The sequence below is a fragment of the Kogia breviceps genome, chromosome 1 (assembly GCF_026419965.1).
Source record: "Kogia breviceps isolate mKogBre1 chromosome 1, mKogBre1 haplotype 1, whole genome shotgun sequence".
NCBI classification, from domain to species: domain Eukaryota; kingdom Metazoa; phylum Chordata; class Mammalia; order Artiodactyla; family Physeteridae; genus Kogia; species Kogia breviceps.
This window is the reverse complement of record NC_081310.1, coordinates 174,499,949-174,524,161: the sequence shown is the minus strand read 5'-3', so window position 1 is coordinate 174,524,161 and position 24,213 is coordinate 174,499,949. Positions and strand designations below refer to the sequence as shown.

At 38.4% G+C, this 24,213-nt stretch overlaps 1 protein-coding gene across 20 annotated transcripts in view; it reads left to right on the top strand.

Annotated features, from left to right (window-relative positions):
* The first annotated feature begins 31 nt into the window (after positions 1 to 31).
* Positions 32 to 24,213, top strand: part of ZMYM1 (zinc finger MYM-type containing 1) — a 37,720-nt gene continuing 13,538 nt past the window's right edge. For 4 of the 20 annotated variants that reach the window (XM_067011846.1, XM_067011830.1, XM_059046777.2 and 1 more), the window contains exons 1-7: positions 32 to 139; positions 783 to 827; positions 12,380 to 12,549; positions 13,668 to 13,740; positions 13,946 to 14,195; positions 20,614 to 20,788; positions 23,796 to 23,949. In XM_067011846.1, coding sequence (XP_066867947.1) covers positions 12,454 to 12,549; positions 13,668 to 13,740; positions 13,946 to 14,195; positions 20,614 to 20,788; positions 23,796 to 23,949 — 748 coding nt within the window. In that variant the 5' untranslated portion in view covers positions 32 to 139; positions 783 to 827; positions 12,380 to 12,453. Of the gene's footprint in view, positions 140 to 782; positions 828 to 12,379; positions 12,550 to 13,667; positions 13,741 to 13,945; positions 14,196 to 14,937; positions 14,971 to 15,571; positions 15,753 to 20,613; positions 20,789 to 23,795; positions 23,950 to 24,213 lie in introns of those variants that run through there. The other 16 variants (XM_067011843.1, XM_067011826.1, XM_067011810.1 and 13 more) reach the window with 10 other exon arrangements.

Sequence of the window (24,213 nt, the reverse complement as noted above, 5' to 3'; positions counted from 1 at the left end):
CTCGGGTGGGGGGTGGGGCGGATGCACTGCGCATGCTCGGCCGCAGAGCACGACGGGGAAGGGGTGGGGATTGCGCGACCGTTTTCCGTTGAAGTTCTTTTGAGAAACGTATCGCGGCGACCGTCGGTGAGAGAAATTAGTAAGCCTCTTTAAGCGCTTGTAGTGTCGGTCTTTATTTCTGTGCTTTACCAGAGACGGGCGGAGAGTTTGGCCAGTCGGAGGAAGGATGAAGTGTCTGGGAGGGCCGAGGTTCTAGGGACTCAGCCCTGCGTGCGTATGCCGCCATGTGGGGGCCGGGAATTCAGGGTCAGGCCCCCGGATAGTGTTTGTCGTCTCCTTTAACCTAGTCCACAGAGAGTCGGGGCGTTTTGCCCCCCAACCCCGCCATCCCCCCAGCTTCCTGCGTTTCTCGGCCCCTACCCTGCTCCTGCGCCGTAACTGCCTTCAGCCTTCGGTCTTTCTCCATGGCCTCCGTTTCTAAAACATTATTTTGATCACACCTGTGGCTCTCCCTCATTAAGCGGTGATTTTTTTTCAAACTGAAAAAAAAAATCATGGAACTCCTTTTGCAAATAGAGTTGTACATGGGATCTTAAATAAAAGATATTTTTAAATTATTATAAATGGCTCGTCTTGAAATGGGATTTGAAATTTTGATTAGATGAAGGTGCAATCTTTGTCATTTTATGTTAGTATTTTGTTTTTGTGTACAAGATTGAACCGAAAGTATCTTGGTTGCATGGACTAATGTTTACAAACGGTGACTTTTTTAACTTTTTCAGGTTACAATCTCATCATACTTTTCAATTAAACTGATTGGAAAGTAGGTAAGTGGAGAATTTTCTCTTTAAGAGTTGAATCACTGATAACATCTGACGATAGCTTGTATTCCTCATCACAAATATATAAGACAAGAAGCCCCCGAAATTTATAACAAGAACTACATTTAGTCCTAACACTGCGCATTTAACTCTTAGGTTGAGGCAAGAGTATTAGTTAAAGGAGTAGATGCCCTTGCTAAAACAGTAAATTCCTTTCTAGGATTTTCTGTGAGTGGACATATACAGTTCAGAACCCAAAAAGTATAGGTTCAAAGCTGTAAATTTCCTCATCAATGACACAGCTACAAGGCATTGAATTATATTCACCCTGATGGCAGGAAAAGCTATTTTCTGAAGGTCTCTGTTAATCTAGCACAAATTAATGCTTTGGAGGTCACCAAAATACTTCACGTTTGGTATGTAACACAGTTAAGTGTATCTCATAATTTTATTAGTTTTTTTAAAGTAAATTTTTACTTAAAGAATGAAGTGTTTGCTGAACCCCAAAAGCTACTGATGTACAAGACTTAAGTTCAAGGTTTTTGGTATTTAAGGGCTTTCCGGATATGAACCGCATCTGCTTTTCCAACTTCATTTCCTTCCACTAGCACTCTTGCATTTTATCTTCATCAATAACTCCACTTCTTATAGTTCCCATATATTTGTGTTTTTCCACATACTGTCCCTATATCTGGAATATCCCCCATCATTGCTTCATAGGCACCTACTTGAAAACCTAGCTCAAATTTAACCTTCTAAGACTTCTTTGACCATCTTCTCTTACCTCATTTCTGCTTTGTACCTCATATATGCTTACATTGTGCTAGGCAGAGTGTTATGAGAGCCTGCACATGGTAATTATCTCTATAACCCCAGTACCTATGCACTTCATCAGTGGTGGCTCTGCATTGCCTGCAGACCTAAAAATGGACATTTTAGTTTGGTTTGAGAAGCATTTAGCCTTCTGCCTCCAGTCTTCATATCATTCCAGTAAAAGAGCTTGCAGAGCTCAACGAATAAAACAAATCTTCGGAAAGTGTAATGCGTAAAGAAGTAGCTGTAATGCAAAGAAATAAGAGTATACCTGCTTCTGGACTCTTACATTACTCATTTTATTTTTGCTTGTGTCCATACCGAACAACTACTGTAGCTTTTTAGTAAGTCCTCAAATTTTTTTCTTTTTTGAGATTGTAGTGCCTATTCGAGGTCGTGTATACATTTTAGGTACATTATGATGATCTTGCAGGTTCAACAAAAACTGCTGGGATTTTGATCTGTAGCTCAGTTTGGGGAAAACTGACTTAATATTGAGTCAATCGCTGTCTCTCTCCATTTATTTAGATCTTATTGTATTTCTCTCAGCATTGTTTTGTTTTCAGTCTAGAGATCTTGACGTATTTCATTAGATTTATTCCAATATTTGATGTTTTATGACACTATAGAAAATAGTTATTTTAAATTTTTAAATTTTTAATTGTTCTACTACAAAGAAATATAATTGATTTTTAAAAATATTGACCTTGCTAAATTTACTTAATAATTTCAATAGTTATTTGGAAATCCTTTTGGATTTTCTGTGTACACAACATGTCATCTATAAGTAATGACGATTTTAGATTTTTTTTCTTGTATTATTAACCTGGCTAGAAACCCTAGTACAATGGTGACGAGAAGTGATGAGAGAGGAAATTTTAAAATATTGACCTTGAATTAGCCTATGATCCTGCTAAATTCACTTATTCTAGTAGTTTTTATTGGGGTTGGGGAGAAGAGGAGATTGCTTAGAGATTACTGTATATACAATCATGCTGTCTACAAATAAAGACAATTTGCTTAGTTTTTCCTTTCCAGTCTTTATGCCTAATTTCCATTGAGTATTTTTTTCACTTGAGCTTAAAGAATTCCCTTTAGCATTTCTACAGTGTAGTTTTGCTAGTGATAAATTCTCACCGTTTTCATTTATCTGAAAATGCCCTTACTTTACTTTTATTTTTGAAGGATGTTTTTACTGACTATAGAATTTTAGAGAGTTTTTTATCCCCCCAGCATTTTAAAGTTATTCCATTGGCCTCTGGCCTTCATTGTTTCTGACAAGACAGCCTTCATTCTTATTTTTGTTACCCTGTATGTTAATGTCCTTTTTTTCTAGTTGCCTTTAAGATTTTCTTTTTATCTTTGGTTTTCACCAGTGTGACTCTGATGTGCAGAGTTGTCTTTTCCTTATGTTTATCTTATTTTTATTCACAGAACTTCTTGAATTCATGTGGTTTGAAATTTTTGTTCATTTTGGGGAAATTGTCCAGCCAGTATTTCTTTAAATGTTGCTCCTGTTTCGTTGCCTGTTTTCTCATATTCTCAGGCTCAGTTTACGTGTGTGTCAGACCATTTTGCTATTTCCCACATGTTGCTTACATTATTTGTATTTTTATCCTTCTGTGTATCAGTCTGACTACTTTCTACTAACCTGTCTTCTAGTTCACTAATTTGATATTAAATTCATCTATTGAATTCTTAATTTTCCTATTTTACTTTCCATTTCTCAAATTCCCACGATTTTTTAAAAAATTGAATTCCAGGATTCTGCTGAACTTTTCCATCTTTTTCTGTATTTTCTTAAACACATCAAAGTTCTTGCCTGCTAACATCAATATGAGTCACACTGTGGGTCTGTTTCTGTTGTCTTTTTTCCCCTTGGTTTTTAGTTTTGTTTTGTTTGATTAAATTATTTATTTGGTTGCGCTGGGTCTTAGTTGTGGCAGGTGGGCTCCCTAGTTGTGGCATGCGAACTCTTAGTTGTGACATGCATGTGTGATCTAGTTCCCTGACCAGGAATCAAACCTGGGCCCCCTGCATTAGGAGCACGGAGTCTTAACCACTGCGCCACTAGGGAAGTCCCTTCAGTTTTGTTTGTTGCGGGGGTTGGGGGAGTGCTCATACATTTTTATTCTGGACATTGTGGGTGAAAATTTTGAGAGACTCCTCCAGAGAAGACTGCAGTTCATTTAGGCGTGCAGATAGTACTAGCAGATTACATTGATCCTGTTGAGGGATTCTGTTAGACATTAATAAGGGCTGATCTATTTAGGTTTGCCCTTTCTTCTAGGAAGTAGTCTTCTCCTGGGTTGTGGCCCTTACTCTTAGGGCTTGGCCTCCTGGAGTCTCAACTGAAAGTCCACATCTTTACCAAGTCCCCTCTCCCTTAGCTGGGCTTAAATTTCAACTGTTCTTAGCTTTGCAAAGCTACTGTAATCTCTTTTAGCCTCCCAACTGCTGTTTTCTGCTAGGTTTTTTGGAGTCTTGCTCTGTAGATGTGCAGTTTAGGGGTTAACTAATAAGTGGAGGAGGGGAATATTTGTGTGCAAATTTGGGGGCTTATTTCTCTGAGGTTCTTGCCTCCCAGATTGTGCCTCTTGAGTTCCAACTACATAGGCACCCAGAACTCCTATCTCCTTAGTTCACTATGCTACTATTCTCTGCTTGGGCATTTTCCTTTATCCTGGAAGGTACCCTCAGAGGTAAAGCCTGTTAATTTTATAATCGTTTCCAGTGGAATAATTTAGCATACTAAAAGCTATTCTGTTATGCCTAGATTTATCTTATCTAGGCATATCTTATTTTTAATTCTTGCCAATTTGATAAAATCTGGAGCTGAGTTGGTTTAGAAGCTGAGTAGAATTTGAATAGGCAGAAATGACTTTGCAAGTAGAACAGTAAGAGCACAAGTATAGTGGGGAGGGAAATTCTCTCTTTCTTAGATTGACAGTTGATTAATTTTTCATGAACAGGTTTATGTATGCAATATTGTACTAATTTTCCAGGAGGAAAGTGTATACTTTCCATCTGGAGGTCTTTCTATGTGTCTAGAAGTAAATCTTAATAGCTTGCAATTTCTTTGCAGTCGTAAGGGTTTTTGTTTGTTTGTTTTATTGAAGTATAGTTGATTTACAATATTGTGTTAGTTTCAGGTGTACAGCAGAGTGATTCAGTTATACATATATTTCTTCAGATTATTTTCCATTATAGGTTTTTACAACATATTGAATATATATATATCTTTACTGTGCTATACAGTAAATCCTTGTTGCTTATCTATTTTATGTATAGAGGTTTGTATTTGTTAATCCCATACTCCTAATTTATCCCTCCCCCTCCCCTTTCCTTTTGGTAACTGTAAGTTTGTTTTCTGTGTCTGTTTCTATTTTGTGTATAGACTTATTTGTATTATTTTTTAGATTCCACATATAAGTGATATCATATTTGTCTTTGAGTGACTTACTTCACTTAGTATGATATTCTCTAGGTCCATCCTTGTTGCTGCAAATGGCAATGTTTCATTCTTTTTTATGGCCTAATAATATTTCATTGTATATATATATACCAATCTTCTTAACCCAGGCATCTGTTAATGGGCACTTGGGTTGTTTCTATATCTTGGCTATTGTAAATAGTGCTGCTATGAACATTGGGGTGCACGTATGTTTTTGAATCAGTTTTCATCATTTCCTGATATATGCCTGGAAGTGGAATTGCTGGATCATATGGTAGCTCTATTTTTAGCGTTTTGGGGGGTTTTTTAAATTAATTATTTTATTTATTTTTTGCTGTTTTGGGTCTTTGTTGCTGTGTGCCGGCTTTCTCTAGTGGCAGCAAGTGGGGGCTACTTTTTGTTGGGTGCGCAGGCTTCTTGTTGTGGTGGCTTCTCGTTGAGGAGCACAGGCTCTAGGAGCGCAAGCTTCAGTAGTTGTGGCTCACAAGCTCAGTAGTTGTGGCTCATGGGCTCTAGAGTGCAGACTCAGTAGTTGTGGTGCATGGGCTTAGTTGCTCCGCGGCATGTGGGATCTTCCCAGACCATGCCTTGAACCCATGTCCCCTGCATTGGCAGGCGATTCTTAACCACTGCGCCACCAGGGAAGCCCTATTTTTAGTTTTTTAAGGAACTTCCTTACTGTTCTCCATAGTGCCTGCACCAATTTACATTCCCACTGAAGTGTAGGAGAGTTCCCTTTTCTCCACACCCTCTCCTGCATTTATTATTTGTAGACTTTTTCATGATAGCCATTCTGATGGGTGTGAGGTGATACCTCATTGTAGTTTTGATTTGCATTTCTCTAATAATGTTGAGCATTTTTTCATATGCCTGTTGGCTATCTGTATGTCTTCTTTGGAGAAATGTCTATTTAGGTCTTCTGCCCATTCTTTGATTGGGTTGTTTAGGGTTTTTGATATTGAGTTGTATGACCTGTTTTTATATGTTGGAAATTAAGGCCTTGTCGGTCACATCATTTGCAAATATTTTCTCCCATTCTGTAGGTTGTCTTTTGTTTTGTTGATTGTGCCCTCTGCTGTGCCAAAGCTTTTAAGTTTGATGAGGTCCTGTTTATTTTTGCTTTTATTTGTTTTGCCTTGGGAGACTGATCTAAGAAAATACTGTTATGATTTATGTCAGAAAATGTTTTGCCTTTGTTCCTTTCTAGTTTTGTGGCGTCTTATATTTAGGTCTTTAAACCATTTTGAGTTTATTTTTGTATGCAGTGTGAGGGAGTGTTCTAATTTCATTGATTTACATGTAACTGTCCAGCTTTCCCAACACCAGCTGCTGAAAAGACTGTCTTTTCTTCATTGTATTTTCTTGCCTTTTCGTCATAAATTAATTGACCATAGGTGTGTGGGTTTATTTCTGGGCTCTCTATTATGTTCCATTGATCTGTATGTCTGTTTTTATGCCAATACCATGCTGTTTTGATAACAATAGATTTGTAGTATAGTCTGAAATCTGGAAGCATTATGCCTCTGGCTTTGTTCTTTGTCTTTTATGATTCCCTATAAATTTTAGGATTATTTGTTCTACTTCTGTGAAAAGTGTCATGGGTGTTTTGATAGGGATTACGTTAAATCTGTAGATTGCTTTAGGTAGTATGGCCATTTTAACAATATTAATTCTTCCAATCTAAGAGTGTGGGATGTCTTTCCATTTCTTTGAACCATGTTCAGTTTCTTTTGTCAATGTTATATCATTTTCAGTATATTGGTCTTTTACTTCCTAGTATAAATTTATTCCTTATGGTTTTGTGGGAGTTTCTGACATGATTTTTTTTTTTTTTTTTTTGTGGTACACAGGCCTCTCACTGTTGTGGCCTCTCCCATTGCGGAGCACAGGCTCCAGACACGCAGGCTCAGTGGCCACAGCTCACGGGCCTAGCCGCTCCGTGGCATGTGGGATCTTCCCAGACCAGGGCACGAACCCGTGTCCCCTGCATCGGCAGGCGGACTCTCAACCACTGCGCCACCAGGGAAGCCCTCTGACACGATTTTGAATGAGATGATTTTTTTTTTAACTTTCTCTTTCTGATACTCATGTTTTCCTTTAAAAACATGTGAATTTTGTTTTCTGTTCCATGATATATCCCTCTTTGGTTTAAACTAAAATGTTTTAAATTACTTATTACCAAGTAGTACTAACTAGCAGAAAGATATTTATCCTATGACGACTAATAGTCTCCAACATATATAGTTTAGCCCCAGTTTGGGAAGATGGGTGGGACTATGTTAAAAAGAGGTCTCTAGGACTTATTTTACTCCTTTGTGCATTGTATTGAAAAAGGAAGTAATGAATTTGTTATTTGTATATGTCTTTTGCTCTTTTTGGTTTTTTAGTAACTAAAGAAATGTTATATACCATTTTCCTCTACTTCAGAAGTATATATATATTTTTAAATATTTAAGTGCTCTGCCTTTTAATACTTTATTTATTCATTCATTCATTCATTCATTTGGCTGTGCCAAGTGTTAGTTGCGGCATGCAGGATCTTCACTGCCAGGTGCAGGATCTTCGTTGTGGCCTGCAGGATCTTTTAGTTGTGGCACGTGGGATGTTTAGTTGCAGCATGCGAACTCTTAGTTGCAGCATGTGAACTCTTAGTTGTGACATGTGGTATCTAGTTCCCTGATCAGGGATCCAACCCGGCACCCTGCATTGGGAGTGCAGAGTCTTAGCCACTGGACCAGCAGGGAAGTCCCAGAAGTATATTTTAGATTAATTACACTTTCCGGGTACTTTCTGTTCTTTGCCTGTGTGATGACTGGCATGTATAAAGGGATTCCTAGATGTTTTATTTTTAATTGATCTTTAGACTTAATAGCATGTTTACTTTCAGGTGAAAGGAATCTACAATCTAGTAGTTAATTTCCAGTGAGTTTTGCTTTGCTGGTTGTATGTAACGCTCAAATGGGTTGAGCAGAGACTATATGAGCTTCTGTTGCACTTCACAGTCAGGCCTTATTTAATTTTCTGCCTTGGGATAGGAGTATCAACTACAAATTAGCACTTGCCGTTGGCACTTGCTAACTACCTCTACAAGGATTAAATCATGTGTGCAGCAGCTGCTGGCTTTCAACACCCCCTGAAAGGAGTTCAGGGTGGAGAGCAGAAATGAGGCACTGTGCTCTTGGAAAAACTGGCAGAACAGGTCTTCAGATAGTTAGATATTTTCAGGAGCCGATTTTATGAGCCCAATTCTTGTTATCTCCTCATATCTAGAAAAGCACTAAAATCCTTCATGGTGATGACTGCTCCTCGTGACTAGCAGAAATGTACTCCCCCTTCACCAAAGTCACATATATACTGACCTTTCCCCCTACCTCTTTGGAGCAGTTTCTCAGAGCTATCTGAAATGCTGTCTCCCTGGGCTATAGTCCTCATTTTGCCCCAAATAAAACTTAACTCGTGGGGCTTCCCTGGTGGCGCAGTGGTTGAGAGTCCGCCTGCCGATGCAGGGGACACGGGTTCGTGCCCTGATCCGGGAAGATCCCACATGCCGCAGAGCGGCTTGGCCCGTGAGCCATGGCCACTGAGCCTGCGCATCTGGAGCCTGTGCTCCGCAACGGGAGAGGCCACAACAGTGAGAGGCCCGCGTACCGCAAAAAAAACCCAAAACAAACAACTTAACTCACAACGCTTATGTTGTGCCTTTTTTAAGTCGACAGGAGCTTTCAGTAAGAGCTAAGTTAAAGATCAGTGAGTTGAGTGGCCAAGTCCCAACCTCAAAAATAACAAGACAATTACAGAACTTTGGGGTTTTCAACGTAACTTAGAATAAAATCACAGACCTGGAGTTACTCCAGTAAGAACTTTAACTTGACCATATCTGTTTTACTTATCTCCTACCCTCCATAATCATTAGTTGTAAAGCCCTTTTTTTAAGAGTATCCTTTTCTCTTGGAGGTGATGTAAGAGGAATCCAGGAGACTTGTCCTCTGCAGCCAAGTTAGGATTGCAGGAAGGGAAAGAGTTCCAAAGGATTTAGAATTGGAGGTGGCAGCTACAAGAAAAATGGAAAATAGACTTCAGTTAAGGAGAAAGAAGAACACCTGAAAACTGGGTTTGCCTCTTGGTGGGTGTCAAGACAGTAGATACAACCAAGCCAAAGATCTGGAGAAGGAAGGATTTATTTATTATTACTTGCAGCAAATAAGGAGAACACTGGGGATCTTTATCAAAGCAGTATCTCCCCAACAGCAAAATTGGGGAAGTTTTAAGCTAAGGGTACATGCCTGTTCATGAAGGGACTTGAGCAGAGAATTCAGCATAGAATTGGAGGAAAGGTCGACAGAGTCCAAGCTTTAGTTGATTGAAGTCTGGAGGCTCAGCATCATCTTTCCATCCTCCACCTGGGTGGGAGCCTTAGTTCCTGCAGAACTGAAAGATATATTGTTATTCCCTTGAGGAGCCAGGACCCTTGCCCCAAGGCTGCACTGTTGTTTCTTGACTGCTCCTCCCTTGTTTCTACATTCCCTCAAGATCAGTAATTACTGAGATCTGTTCAAGGGTAACCATTGAAGCCAGGCTTAGATCACAAAATGGCTTAGGCCAAAAGGGTTCTCTTATGTCAGGAAAGCCATTGCTGGTTCTCTTTCTCCAGGGACCCCCTGAGCTAATCTGCTTACACAATCAAAGGCTCCTGTAGTGCCTCAAAAGTTATAAAATGGAATTCTTTTTTTTTTTTTAACAGAAAGCTTTTGTTGAGTTGATGTTTATGAACATCCTTCATATTTGACATTTCAAGGAACATACTTTGGAAAGTGCTAAATTACAGGATAAAGTCCATACTCTTATTATTTATTTATTTATTTTTGGCTGTGTTGGGTCTTCGTTTCTGTGCAAGGGCTTTCTCTGGTTGCAGCAAGCGGGCGCCACTCTTCATCGCGGTGTGTGGGCCTCACACTATCACGGCCTCTCTTGTTGCGGAGCACAGGCTCCAGATGTGCAGGCTCAGTAGTTGTGGCTCACGGGATTAGTTGCTCTGCAGCATGTGGTATCTTCCCAGACCAGGGCTCAAACCCATGTCCCCTGGATTGGCAGGCAGATTCTTAACCACTGCGCCACCAGGGAAGTCCTTAGCTGTTGTTTTTAAAAAAAAAAAAAAATCAAGGCAGTAAATTTGAAGATCTAACTGACTTTATTCATGAATCTGGCAGTATCCCATCTAGTAAATAGCAGGGCACTCAAGGAACTTTATAAGATGGAATGTTTTTATACGCAGAAAGAGGGTAGGACAAGAAAGCTAAAAAAGTGGACTAGTTTAGACAGGATCACCTTCCCTTAGGGGAAAGCAGGGGGTCTTGGGCAGATTAATTCACTAGTGCTGACCAGGAAATTAAACTGCTTGGCTTAAAATTCCACTCCTTAGAGAGGCTGAAACTACAGTTCTGTTAGGTATTATCAATAAGTCTTGGTGGGGCTTAGCACAGTTAAGGCCATCTTGGGCTTGTTGTTTCTTCTTAACCCTATTTACCAAAAAGGAATCCGTTGATGGGGGGGTGGGGGGGCATTAAATATAATGGGAAAATAGCTTCAAGACATAATTAGAAGGTATATTTGATCTAATTTGGTGATTAGATGTGGGGACTTTGGGAGAAGAGGCATTTAGGACTATCCCTAGATTTCTGGCTTGGGAAATTGAGTATATACCATAGTGCCATTTCCCAAGAAAGGGAACATGTGTAAAGCAGATTTATGTGGATAATATAAGAATATGATTTTAAACCTCCTGGATTTGAGGGACCTGTAGAACATACAAGTGGAGATATTTAATACGCAATTGGGTATATGGGCTAGAGCTCAGGTATGTAGGGGAAAAATAGCCTATAGATGATAGTTGAATCCCAGGTTGTACCCATAGAGCAAGCAAGAAGAGTCCTGAGGAATTGTGCTTTGGAGGAACACAGATATTCAGAAGCGGGTGAAATAAATGTTTGAGAAAAAGACTGGCAAGGAGGTAGGAGGAGAAATAGGTCTTGGAGTCTTAAGAGTCAAGGAAGGAGAGGGACTTCCCTGGTGGTCCATTGGTAAAGAATCCGCCTTCCAATGCAGGAGACGTGGGTTGGATCCCTGGTTGGGGAACTAAGATACCACACGCTGTGGGGCAACTAAGCTCATGCACCACAAGTACTGAGCTCGAGCGCCTCAAGGAGAGAGCCCACATGCCTCAAACTACAGAGCCCATGTGCTCTGGAGCCCATGCGCCACAACAGAGAGCCCGTACTGTAACGAAAGATCCTGCAGCCTCAACGAAGACCCCTGCATGCCACAGCTAAGACCCGACGCAGCCAAACAAATAAAGAAAATAAATTAAAAAAACCTTCGCCTTTAAAAAAAAAAAAAAAAAACAGGGAAGGAGAGAATTTCAAAGACAAGTGAAGGGAATAGTCAGAGGGAGGGCAGTAGCTTTAGAAATTTTTGAATGTATTTAAATGATTCTATGAGAGAAACCAATACAGAGGGGAAGAGGAGACCTAAGGGAATAGAAATAGAGACTAGTCTCTATGCAAGAAAAAAGCATAAAGGTTTATCTACTGGAGAAGTGTAGAAAGCAAAGCTATATTGGGGAGTAATGGATGAGGGAAGGAAGCTAGTGTTGTGAAAGAACGTTTTGTGCTTCCAGAAAACTACTATATTTGAACGGACTAACGTTTAAAAATCAGATTCTTGCGCTTCCCTGGTGGCACAGTGGTTGAGAGTCTGCCTGCCAATGTAGGGAACACGGGTTCATGCCCTGGTCAAGGAGGATCCCACGTGCCGCGGAGCAACTGGGCCCGTGAGCCATGGCCGCTGAGCCTCTACGTCCAGAGTCTGTGCTCCACAACGGGAGAGGCCACAACAGTGAGAGGCCCACGTACCACACACACACAAAAAAAATCAGATTCTTGAGACTTCCCTGGTGGTGCAGTGGTTAAGAATCCACCTGCCAATGCAGGGGAAACAGGTTCAATCCCTGGTCCAGAAAGATACCACATGCTGCAGAGCAACTAAGCCCGTGTGCCACAACTACTGAGCCTGCTCTCTAGAGCCCTCAAGCCACAACTACTGAAGCCCGCACGCCTAGAGCCCGTGATGCGCAACAAGAGAAGCCACCGCAACGAGAAGCCCGGGCACCACAACAAAGAGTAGACCCCACTTGCCGCAACTAGAGTGAAAGCCTGTGTGCAACAACAAAGACCCAACAGAGCCTAAATAAATAAAATAAAAATCAGACTCTTTATCAGTTTGTATTTTATTTTAGGAATCTGGATACTGTTCTTCAAGAAAAAACCCATTAATTTGGAACTGGAGGATTTCATTGCATCAGATAGTAAGATGAAAGAATCAACAACAGATGGTGAATGTGACAAGGCAGTGGCACCACAACTGAAGAGGCTAGATGAAATTAAGGCAGAACCTGACAATGCTCAGGTAGATATTTTACCTTATTTTCTATTTTCTAGAGTAGCATTTAATTACAAATTTTTGTTATGCTGGTGCTGGTTTATCAGTTGAAAATCTTAATTCCTTCCCCAAAGCGGTTGACCAAGTAATAACAGGGTGTGCAGTAAGTGCTGTAGTGAGCATATGCAAGAATATGAGAGAAGGTTGGACTGTTTGGAAGTGGGTTTGGGGGTTGATAAAAGGATTGCTTAGGGTATTATGGGCCTAACTGAAGTTAACACATTTTTGTTTTCATTTTTCTTAACTTGAAACAGTACAAATAACTAGTTATATGTTTTTATGCTGCTGTCTCTATTAAGTAGTAGAATTATTTAGCACATTTTAAATTCTTGGAATTTTTCTTTATTATTTGTTTATCCAAATTAGTTTCATATTTATCCTTAAACTTTTTTAGACATGTCAAATGCTAAAGAACCTATAAAGGAAAAACTGAATCAAGCTGTGAGTGTTTTGTAAGTAGGGCCAAATTTCCTTAGAATGTTTATATATGAACCAGCTGAAATTTATAGTGAAATGAAAAGTAATTTCATTTTTAATTAATTTCTAGTATTCTGTTTAGAAATAGCTAAAGTAAATCAATACCAAATAAGGGTATGACTCTCATTGAGTTGGTGACAATGGGAATAGTATCCATCTAGGAAGTACCCGTTGCTCCTTCAGCCCGTGGACATTCAAAGACATAGATAAGTTTAGGTAGATTGCCTGCTGCTTTGAAAAAAAGTCCTCCTTCATAAGACTCATTCAGCCAAACCTAACAATTTTTGTGTTTAAGGACTTTATGAAGACAATTAGCTATTAGTGATCAGAACAAGAAGGGAAAATAGGTATCATTATTGAGTATGTCTACTCTCTTTTTGTAGTAGCTAGTGAGGGACTGTGTTAACAAAAATTTATAAAGTCGTATCCAGGTACAGTAGAAAATATTGTAGTAACTGATGGGTGTTATCAGCCAAAGGTCACCAAAAGGGTAGTGCTTGCTAATGAACCATGTTAAATTCAATTATGCAATTCACTGAACAGACTTGAGCATAATATATCATTTTCTATTGATTGGTTGTTTTCATTATTTTTCAACTCTTTTTTAGGAGTATTGTCAAGCCCAACAGCCCAAAACTCAGGAGAATGACCTGAAAATAAACACTACATTTTCAGACAATGGTAATAGAATTACTTAAGTTAATCATATTTATTCTGACCAATGTGATAGCCAGTTTATTCTGCTTTTTTAGAATGCCTTTGAATAGTGCGTTGATTGTTTTGGGTTTCAAGTCCAGGAGAAGTAACCTCTATGAGATAATGGAAGAATGCATACTTAATTCTATGTAAATACTAATTTTTTTTCCTTCCTGTTTTGTGTTTATAGCTTCTCAGATGACTACAGGCATTCAGCTCTCTCTGGCATCATCTGGCATGAATAAGATGCTTCCCTCAGTTTCAACCACAGCTATTCAGGTTTCCTGTTCTGGCTGTAAAAAAATTCTTCAAAAGGGGCAAACTGCTTATCAGAGGAAAGGGTCTACTCAGCTTTTCTGCTCCACACCATGCATCACTGAATACATTTCATCTCTCAATTCACCAGCTCTTCCGAAGAGAACTTGTTCAAACTGCTCAAAGTATATAATTTTAAATTATGGCCCCTTTTACTTCCCTACATAGATCTTGATCAGAATCTTGGTTGTAATTTTCTGTGTGGTTTTGGTTTTGTTTTTGTTTTTGTTTTTTCTGAAGAAGTAATCACCTTGGTTTAGGTAAAAGAAGCTACTTCTGCTTTTAGTTCCTCTAATAGATTCTTCAGAAATAGGTTTTTCTATCAAGAGATTTCCAGAAATTAAAATGATAGGAGCTGTGTTTCTCTTCACCTTTAAATAATGACTTCTGAAACTTATTTTCCTATTCTTTTCATTTGAAATTCTCTGTAAGTGGGGTTATTGCGTGCCCATTATATTTTATCATTTAACTGTATAGTGAGCAACCTACTAAAAATTTAATCAAATAACAGTTATTTTTTTTGACCTTCCAAGGTGTAAAGTTATATGTTTCTCTTGTAATGGTAAGTGAAGTAGTTTAATTCTTTTGAAAAATTGAATAGCCTGAGGTAAACATAGATGTATGTATGTAATCTTTTTACGTTTTCTGTGAACTGTTATTAGGGTCTTTTTTGCTAACTTTTTTACATATGTAAAGCAACTTAGATGAGAAGAAACGAGGTAGTAGTGAATTCATAATGTCCAGAACTTTGAACTCTACACTAAGATTTCTAAAGGATCAGTGCTTTGAGAGCCCCATAGTATTATAATTCTGGTTTGTTAGTACTCATTAAATGCTAGTGTTAAGTTTTAAATGTCTTTGTTTCAGAACAAGAAAACGCATAGACTACCAGTTTTGCCAGTAAATATAAATTCCTTTCAAATATCTTGTTTTGGAATCAGATTGCCACAATTTGAATCTTGCTTCTGCAATTTACATTTTGCTATTCTATGTGATCCCTGAGCAGCTATATCAGCATATCATATATAAGCTCATCATTTGGGAGCTTGTTAAAAATGCAGAATCTCAGGTGTCACCGAGGCCTATTGAATCAGAACTACATTTATCCCCAAATGATTCATATATGTGCTAAAGTTCGAAAAGCATTGAGAACTTCTTTTTTAGTATTCCCATCTATTTTGTTAAATGTACATAAGAATTTTGATCATTAAATAATATATTTAAGTGATCAGAACAATATTTGCATGTAATAAGAACCCAGTAAATATTGGCTTTTGCTATTATTCTCTTAACAAACTCACATACCCTTTATATTGGTTGCTTCAGCTCCTCATTTGGCTGCTGCTTCAGGAGTTAACCCTTGCTTCAAGTCTTCCTCCCCAGAACTCTACTTACCTTTTTTTTTTGCTTTGTAAACCCTTTAACACTATACTTTGTCCTTTTTCTTTTTCGCTGTGGGCTGTATGGCACTCTCTCTTCAGCATGCTTTCTTTCTCTGCAGAATCATAAAACTGGAAGGGACCTTAGAGATCATCCAGTCCAAATGTTTTCTTTTGTTTTGAGGAAACTGAGGCTCTGAGAAGTTAAAGTATCATGTTGCTGTGTTTGGAGTTTACCCATTATACATCTTCAGCGGAGCTCCCAGACAGATTGAAAAGGCTGAAGCAGGAAAGATTTAGTGTGTAAGTTGTTCTCTAAGGCAAAGCAATCCAATATGAACAAAACATGAAATAAGTTTTACTTCCTTTGGAATAAAAATGTTTTGATAGAAAATACTATTCTATAGGTTGGTGGAAAGGTGGTACAGTGATGTGTAGGCTGTGAGAGGCTGTCCATTGTTCAGTGTAACCTTTACTGTTTTCAGAACTTTTTACTGTACATTCATTAGCCTCTTGTATTAGTTATGTAGTTCTCAAGATTTTAGCTAATTATCAGTTGAGGTTTTTGATGATGTTTTTTTAAATAGCAGTGATTTTAAGTCTGTTCAGAGTCGCTATAGGTTTTTTTTTAATTGAAGTATAGTTAATTAACAATGTCATGTTAGAGTCAATGTAGTTTTTATTCTGTTTCATGAGCCAAATGAAAGTTAACTTTGAAAATGACATTTTAAATCATATTAGAAAGATAAGACTGTTCTTCTGAGAGCTATTTATTTAAGTGTATTTCTGTACTTCCATATCCCAATTGAAGCTAACCAGAGATCCTGAAAGAAATTAGTGGAGTTTAAAATAGGCCCATGCACTAATGATGTAACACTTATTTGTAGGAAAGTTGTTCAGACCTATGCTCAGCCTTTGGTTTAGCTAATTTTAGGCACTTTTAACAAAATACATTTTTGATTTTTTTTTTCTTTAAATAATGCCTTAGTAGATTAGAAGCTAGCAATCTAATATGCTAATAGCAGTAAAAGCCAATAAGCGTTTTCAGACTTCAGTGCTTCTGCCAGTGCTGTTTCTTCTGCCTTCCTTCCCATCTGGCTAATTTCTTGCTATCTTAAAGGTCTGCCTCAAATATCTGTACCCTTTGTCTATTCCCATACCATTCCTTCCTCTTATTCCCCCCAGCCACCCAGATAATTGTTCCATGGTCTGTGTTTCCATAGTGTTCATAACTCCCAAAACATTGGTATAAAATAAATGTTATTAAAGAATTGATGATGCTACAGTTAGACTATGAACCTCTTGACATTAGGGACCAGACTATACTCATTTTTATGTCCCCAAGGCCTAAACACTGCTTGGCACACAGTGAATCCTAGAAAAAATTTTGTCACAATTCAGATACTGCTTGTAGAGCTACATCTTAAGCCAAAATGACTGGTGTTGTGATAATGAAAATTAACCTATAATTTTGTTGCTGTTTAAGGAGGCAGAAAGATTATAGTACAGATAGTCCCTAACTTACAATTGTTCTACAAAATGATTTTTCGACTTTACAGTGGTGCTAAAGTGATACACATTCAGTAGAAACCTACCTGGAATTTTGAATTTTGATCTTTTCCTGGGCTAGTATGATAGTATGAAGTATGATATTCTCATGATGCCAGGCAGCGGCAGTGAGCCCCAGCTTCCAGTCAGCCACACGATCACAAGGGTAAACAACCCATACACTTAAAATCATTCTGTACAACCATTCTGTTTTTCATGTTCAGTACCATATTCAATAAACCACATGATATGTTCATCACTTTATTATAAAATAGGCTTTGTGTTAGATGATTTTACCCAAATGTAAGCTAAGGTAAGTGTTCTGAGCACCTTTAAGGTAGACTAGGCTAAGCTATGGTGTTCTATAGGTTAGGTGTATTAAATGCGTCTTTGACTTATGATATTTTCAATTTAAGATGGGTTTATCTGGACATAACCCCATTGTAAGTCGAGGAAGATTTGTACACTAAAAATTTGTAAATATTGAGGTATTAATATAGTGTTGATTTCAGGAGTATTTCATCTGGAAAACTACTATCCTGAAAGAATGATATTCTGAGGGATCTAGGTAACCAGATATTTTGGTATTTCCTGTAGTATTTCCTGTAGTAGCAGTTCTCAAATCTTCTGGTTTCTGGACCCCTTTATAATGTTAAAAATTTTTGAAGACCCACAGAGCTTTAGTTTATGTAGCTTACATCTACCTATACATATATTGTGTTAGAAATTAAAACTGAGGAATTTTTAACTATTAACTCATTTTAAAATAATAAACTCTGCATGTTGACATAAATATTTTTTTGAATAATAGTCTTTTTTTTAATTTAGGAGAAAATTTGTTGTTGTTGTTGTTGTTTGTTTTTTTGTGGTACGCGGGCCTCTCACTATTGTGGCCTCTCCCGTTGCGGAGCAGAGGCTCCAGACGCACAGGCTCAGTGGCCATGGCTCACGGGCCCAGCCGCTCCGCAGCATGTGGGATCTTCCTGGACCGGGGCACGAGCCCGTGTCCCCTGCATCAGCAGGCGGATTCTCAACTACTGCGCCACCAGGGAATCCCTAGGAGAAATCTTAAGAAAAATTTAGTGAGCACTGTTTTATTAGTTTTGCAAACTGCTTTACTGTCTGGCCGGGTTCTCATATCTGCTTCTGCGTTCACTTGGTTATAAAATGTTGTTTTGGTTGAAGTCTGAAGAAAAGCTGACCTTACAAATAAGTATTTGGAAAAGGGAGGAGTGTTTTAATAGCATTTCAGATAATTGTGGATGTTCTTTGATACTACAATTTTCTTAAAGGATACTACAGTTTCTTAAAGGTTAGTTACAGTGTGGAATCTGAAGCCATATCAATGAATTTTGTGTGTGTGTGTGTGGTACGCAGGCCTCCCACTGCTGTGGCCTCTCCCTTTGCAGAGCACAGGCTCAGCGGCCATGGCTCACGGGCCCAGCTGCTCTGCAGCACGTGGGATCCTCCCGGACCGGGGCATGAACCCATGTCCCCTGCATCGGCAGGCGGACTCTCAACCGCTGCACCAGGAGGGAAGCCCTCAATGAAGTTTTTGTACTGTCACGTTAAAATTTATTAGTCTGTTTTGTACTTTGAATGGTTCTTTTACCCACAACTGATTTTTGCTTCATGCTATCATCTTTTGGAAAATATTGATTCCCTGAAGTATGCAGATCTAAATGTTGTCACGTTTCATTATGCAATATTTTAAAAATCACATTAAAAAAAAATAAATCACTAATATCACCAAGAAAGTCTACATATTAGGAATTTGTCAAGCTGGAGGTTTTCCAAAATTCTAATTTTCAGTGAAAGCTCATTTTATCATTGGCAATAACTACTGCCAGTTGTTTTCCTTGAGGTAACAGTCTTACTTTATTCATTTTTGAGGAAATATCTGCCAGATATCTACTTCTGGTTAATAGTTTCCCTGATAGTCATTCTTTGAAGTAAATAGGTATTCCATGAAAAAAGTAGCTAACTCATATATTTGTTTGTTTATTTATGGCTGCGTTGGGTCTTCGTTGCTGCACTTGGACTTTCTCTGGTTGTGGTGAGCAGGGGCTACTCACGGGCTTCTCATTGCCGTGGCTTCTCTTGTTGTGGAGCACGGGCTCTAGGCACTTGGGCTTCAGTAGCTGTGGCATGTGGGTTCTAGAGCACAGGCTCAGTAGTTTTGGCACGTGGACTTAGTTGCTCTGCGGCATGTGGGAACTTCCCGGACCAGGGCTCGAACCCGTGTTCGCTACATTGGCAGTCAGATTCATCACCACTACGCCACCAGGGAGGTCCCCTAACTCAGGTTTTAACTCTTAACATTCCTACATGAAATTTTCCTTGACACAGCCATCATACTTTGGTGTGCAGGAGAAATAATTTATGCCTATGTTCCATTTCATCTCACAGAATAGTAAAAGTATGTACTGAAGGATTGAGTTTTAATAAAGTAAATAACTTACAACAAATTCATGATTGTGAATAGCACAAATACTGGTACCTTTTGGCGTCACTGCCTTGATTTATGCTAAATAAGGCTCTGGCAGTTTTACCCACCCTCGCTTTTTTTTTCCTCCCAGTTTATTGAGGTGAAATTCATATAACAAAAACCATTTCAGTACCGTTTAATACATTCACAGTATTGTACAACTACCACCTCTATCTAGTTCCAAAACATTTCTATCATCCCAAAGTAAAATGCCTTATCTATTAAGAAGTTTCTCCCCATTCCTCTATCTTCACTCCCCTCAACCCCTGGCAACCACCAATCTGCATTCTATCTATGGATTTATCTACTATGAATATTTTATGTAAACGGATCACAACATGTGACCTTTTGTGTCTGGCTTCTTTCCCTTAGCATAATGTTTTCAGGATTCATTCATGTTGTGGCATGTGTATCAGTACTTCATTCTTTTTTTTTATAGCTGAATAATACAACAATTTGTTTATCCATTTATTTGTTGATGAACATTTAGGCTGTTGCTATCTGTTGTAACTGTTAGGAACCCTTGCGTATATGTACTTTTTTGAATACTTTTTTTCAGTTCTTTGGGGTATATACTTAGGAGTGGAATTGCAGGGGCCCACCATTGCTTTTGCTCCATCCATTCAAATGTCAACACAGTGAAAAAGGCAAATAACATGTTAATATTATGAAAATAGTTTTGATCCCGTGGACCTCCTGAAAGTATCTGGAGAATCCCCAGGAATTTGTACACCCAACTTCTAAATCCTCTGTCTTGTAGATTCCAAAGTTTGTCAGGTATGAATATGTGATTTCTCATCATCATTCTATAATCACTAGCACCAACCAATACAGGCAAGGTAATCCTCAAACTGTACTATCAGATGTGTTTATAATCCTTAATGTTATAGATGAAGAAATTAACATTTAGGGACTATAAACGAGTTAATCACTGTTACTTAATGTGATAGAACTAGATACCAAATTCAGGTTTTCTTATTTCAAGGCTGATGTTCCTACTATTTCACAGTTCTTCAGGTAAATGAAACAACAGGTGAGAGGGTTATTTAAGGGAGTGATTTAGCTTATGAAAAGAAATAAATAATTGTGGTAGAAGAGTGTAATGGTACCCTTATTATTTATTTTTAGAGACATTTTAAATCTAAAGGATGTGATCAGTATCCAGCTGGAAGATACTACCACTAGCAAAACTTTTTGCAGCCAATCTTGTCTTTCATCATATGAAGAAAAAAGAAAACCATTTGATACCACATGTACTAATAGCATTCCAGCCAAGTGCAGCATGTGTCAGAAGACTACTGTTGTAAGTTGCAATATTTCTTAACCTTGAGGGACTCTGATTATTTTGCTTAAATATCAGAGTTTTTATTAAGTCTTTCTTTTAAATCCTAGATTCAGTATGAAGTAAAATACCAGAACATGAAATGTAGTCTTTTCAGTAATGCCTGTTTTTCAGTTTCACTCTGCTAACAACCTCATCATGAACTGTTGTGAGAACTGTGGAGCTTACTGTTCCACTAGCTCTAGTCTGTTCCATATACTTCACATGGAAGCACAGTCTCATTACTTTAATAGTTCAAAGAGTATTACAGCATATAAGCAGGTACAAATAAAGATCTGTTGCATAAAGTGAGGACCACTCCATTTGAATTTGATTGCATAAGACTCAAATGAAAAATGGAAGATTGAGTTCCTTCCATTAGTTGGCTTGTGAATGTTTCCACTTTAGGAAACTGGCGGTATAGATTTTAGTACCATTGGGAATATTTTTCATTGGTAAGATGATGAAGGAGATGATATAAAAGACTTCTGACAGTTGTTTTTCACATAACAATTCATGATAAATGCTGCATGGAGATTTTCCTAAAGAATCTCAGGGTGATCATCTTGCCTTGAAGAAAAGGCAATCAGAGGGAAGCTTATTTATAAGTTAGATTGCAAACATAACAATAGTCTATTGGTCAGTAGGACTCAACCACAGAAATGTTTTTTATTTTTAATTCCAAGTATTTAATTCTTGCATCTAAGCAAGATGAATCAAGAATGTCACATGCTTTTTTTCTGAATCAGGAGTCCTAGTAGGCAATAAACCAATGAGAAATAATCCCCTATTTCTGATAGGAGAGCCTTGGATAGGTGGCTCTGAGAGCAGAGAAGCTGGCTGGCCCTGCTTTGCAGGACTAAGTGAGCTGAACACAATAGTGGTTTGAGCCCCTTTCATGAGGTGGACTGTCGCATGTCTTGCTCATTCAGGTGATGCTTTGAGACCCAATTGTATCCCTATAAGTTTTTCCTTAAAAACAAGCAACTGAAGATGGGAGTCTTAACAAGTCACAGTTCAGATAGGTCATTTGTGAGCCACAGCTTTTCTATGACAGAATGCCCACACCATGAGAGTACCCTGCCTTGGGACCAGAAATGGGAGAATGGAGAGCATAGAACCCTTTGTCTGAAAGCAGTTAATGCCGTTCCTTCTTTTCTTTCTTTACCCCTCACACTCAATAAATAGACCTTCTCCTGTTTTTAAGAGCCTGTATTTGAGTACTCAGTTATTCAGCACATGTGATGGGGCATAGCTTATTTGGCTAGATGAGTTAAGAAGCACCACCTAACACTATGCCCTGCTGCATTTAAGATATTGTGTGATTGTGATAATGTAGAAAATCCATATTGTTAGTGAACTGTAATCAAGAATTAGATTCCCCAGAGATCCAGTGGTTGGGACTCTGTGCTTTTACTGACAAGGGCCCAGGTTCAATACCTGGTCAGGGAACTAGGATCCTGCAAGCCACACAGCGTGGACCAAAAAAAAAAAAAAAATTAGTAAAGCACTCAAACCTATGAATCCAAAAATGCAAAAATGAGGTGGCTTTTTATTTTTAAAAGTTGATTGGTATAATTGTAATTATTTTGGCCACATCTTTTTAAAAAGTAATTAATTAACTTATTTATTTATTTATTTATTGCTGCGTTGGGTCTTCATTGCCGCATGTTGGCTTTCTCTAGTTACAGCGAGCGGGGGCTACTCACTGCACGTTGCGGTGTGCGGGCTTCTCGTTGTGGTCGCTTCTCTTGTTGCGGAGCATGGGCTCTAGGCACGCGGCCTTCAGTGGTTGTGGCACGCGGGCTCAGTAGTTGTGGCGCGTGGGCTTAGTTGCTCTGCGACATGTGGGATCTTCCCAGACCAGGGCTCGAACTGTGTCCCCTGCATTGGTAGGCGGATTCTTAACCACTGCACCACCAGGGAGGCCCCCAAAATTCTTAAAAGTATAAATTTCTGGGTCAACATACAGCGATACTTTAAATATTGATAGATATTAATGTTTTGTGAATCTTCTCAACCACTGTGCCACCAGGAAGGTCCCTGGCCACATCTTCTTACTGGAGTACATTAGTTAAGTATTAGCTTTCCCACATGAGTAATAAATTAGTTATAAATTATACCACTGTTGGTTAATGTAAATATTAGTGAGTAGTTCTATTTCATAAAATATGAAAATTCCTACTAATAAAGGACAAAAATAGTAATTTTCAAAACTACACTCTACTTTTTGTTTCACTGTTCCTTTGCTAATATCCCATTCTTTCATAGAAAAAGAAAATCTGTGTAAGATATTTTCATTTGTCTTTGCACTTTGTACCCCTAAAAGCTGTTCCATTTCATCATTGTCGTTAGTGTTAACTTAGTATTAAATCCAGGAATGATGACTCCTGTTTCACCAGAAAGAGTAGGTGGTGAACCTCCCCATTTTCTATCCTTTTCCTTTGCAACCTTACTGCTTACAGAATGCACTATGTTCTGTACCTCTTAACTGCTTGTGTGCTGCTTTCTTACAACATGCTTGAATTTTCACCATGAAGTTAGGCTAGAAAAATAGTGTTTCCCACAGCATCTTGTAATGTGTGTTAGGCACCCTTTTCTGGCTCCTCCTTAGCACCAATAAAAGGCTTTCCTTAGTTGATGGCCCAAGTTGGCATTAAAGACAGACCTGTAATTATAAGACTTTTGTTCATTTATCCAGTTGGCTTTAGTTGCCTGGGATGATGAACATCTTTTATGACCACTTTCTTCATTGCTTGCATGTGTATCGTTATAGCTATTAATATACCTGACAAATAATACAAATAGTTATCTAATAGATTGATCAGTTTCCTTCATTTTAGTCATTACAATCTGTAAGTGCCTTTTTTCTGGTTTTTAAGAAAGTGCAAAAATATGACTTCATTGTTATTATAATATTTGAACTAAGCAATGGTTGTGGGCATATGTCATATACCAGGAATATGAATATTATTTTACTCTCTAACAGAAACCAGCCAAAACACTTACATCTGTTCTTTGCAAATCATTGAAACCCTCAGACGAAATGATTGAGACTACCAATGACTCGGGGAAGACAGAGCTTTTCTGCTCTGTGCATTGTTTCTCTGCTTACAGTAAAGCTAAGATGGAATCTTCTACAGGTACTATTTTTTTTAGCAGTTACCAGAGATTTAGTAACTGTTGAAGAATATTACTGCTTTCCTTTAATTTATAACCTTGATTCATTTCTAAATTAAACTGACTTAAAGCAGTCTAAACTTGTTTCAAAGAACGGTTTCCAGTATTTTTGCATAAAAAGAAGGCTACTTCATCACCAGAGATTTAATATTTATTTGTAAAGATTGTCATATTAGAATATAGAATCTTCTAGTTAGCCCTGCTTTGTAAAAACAAGGCTATTAGTT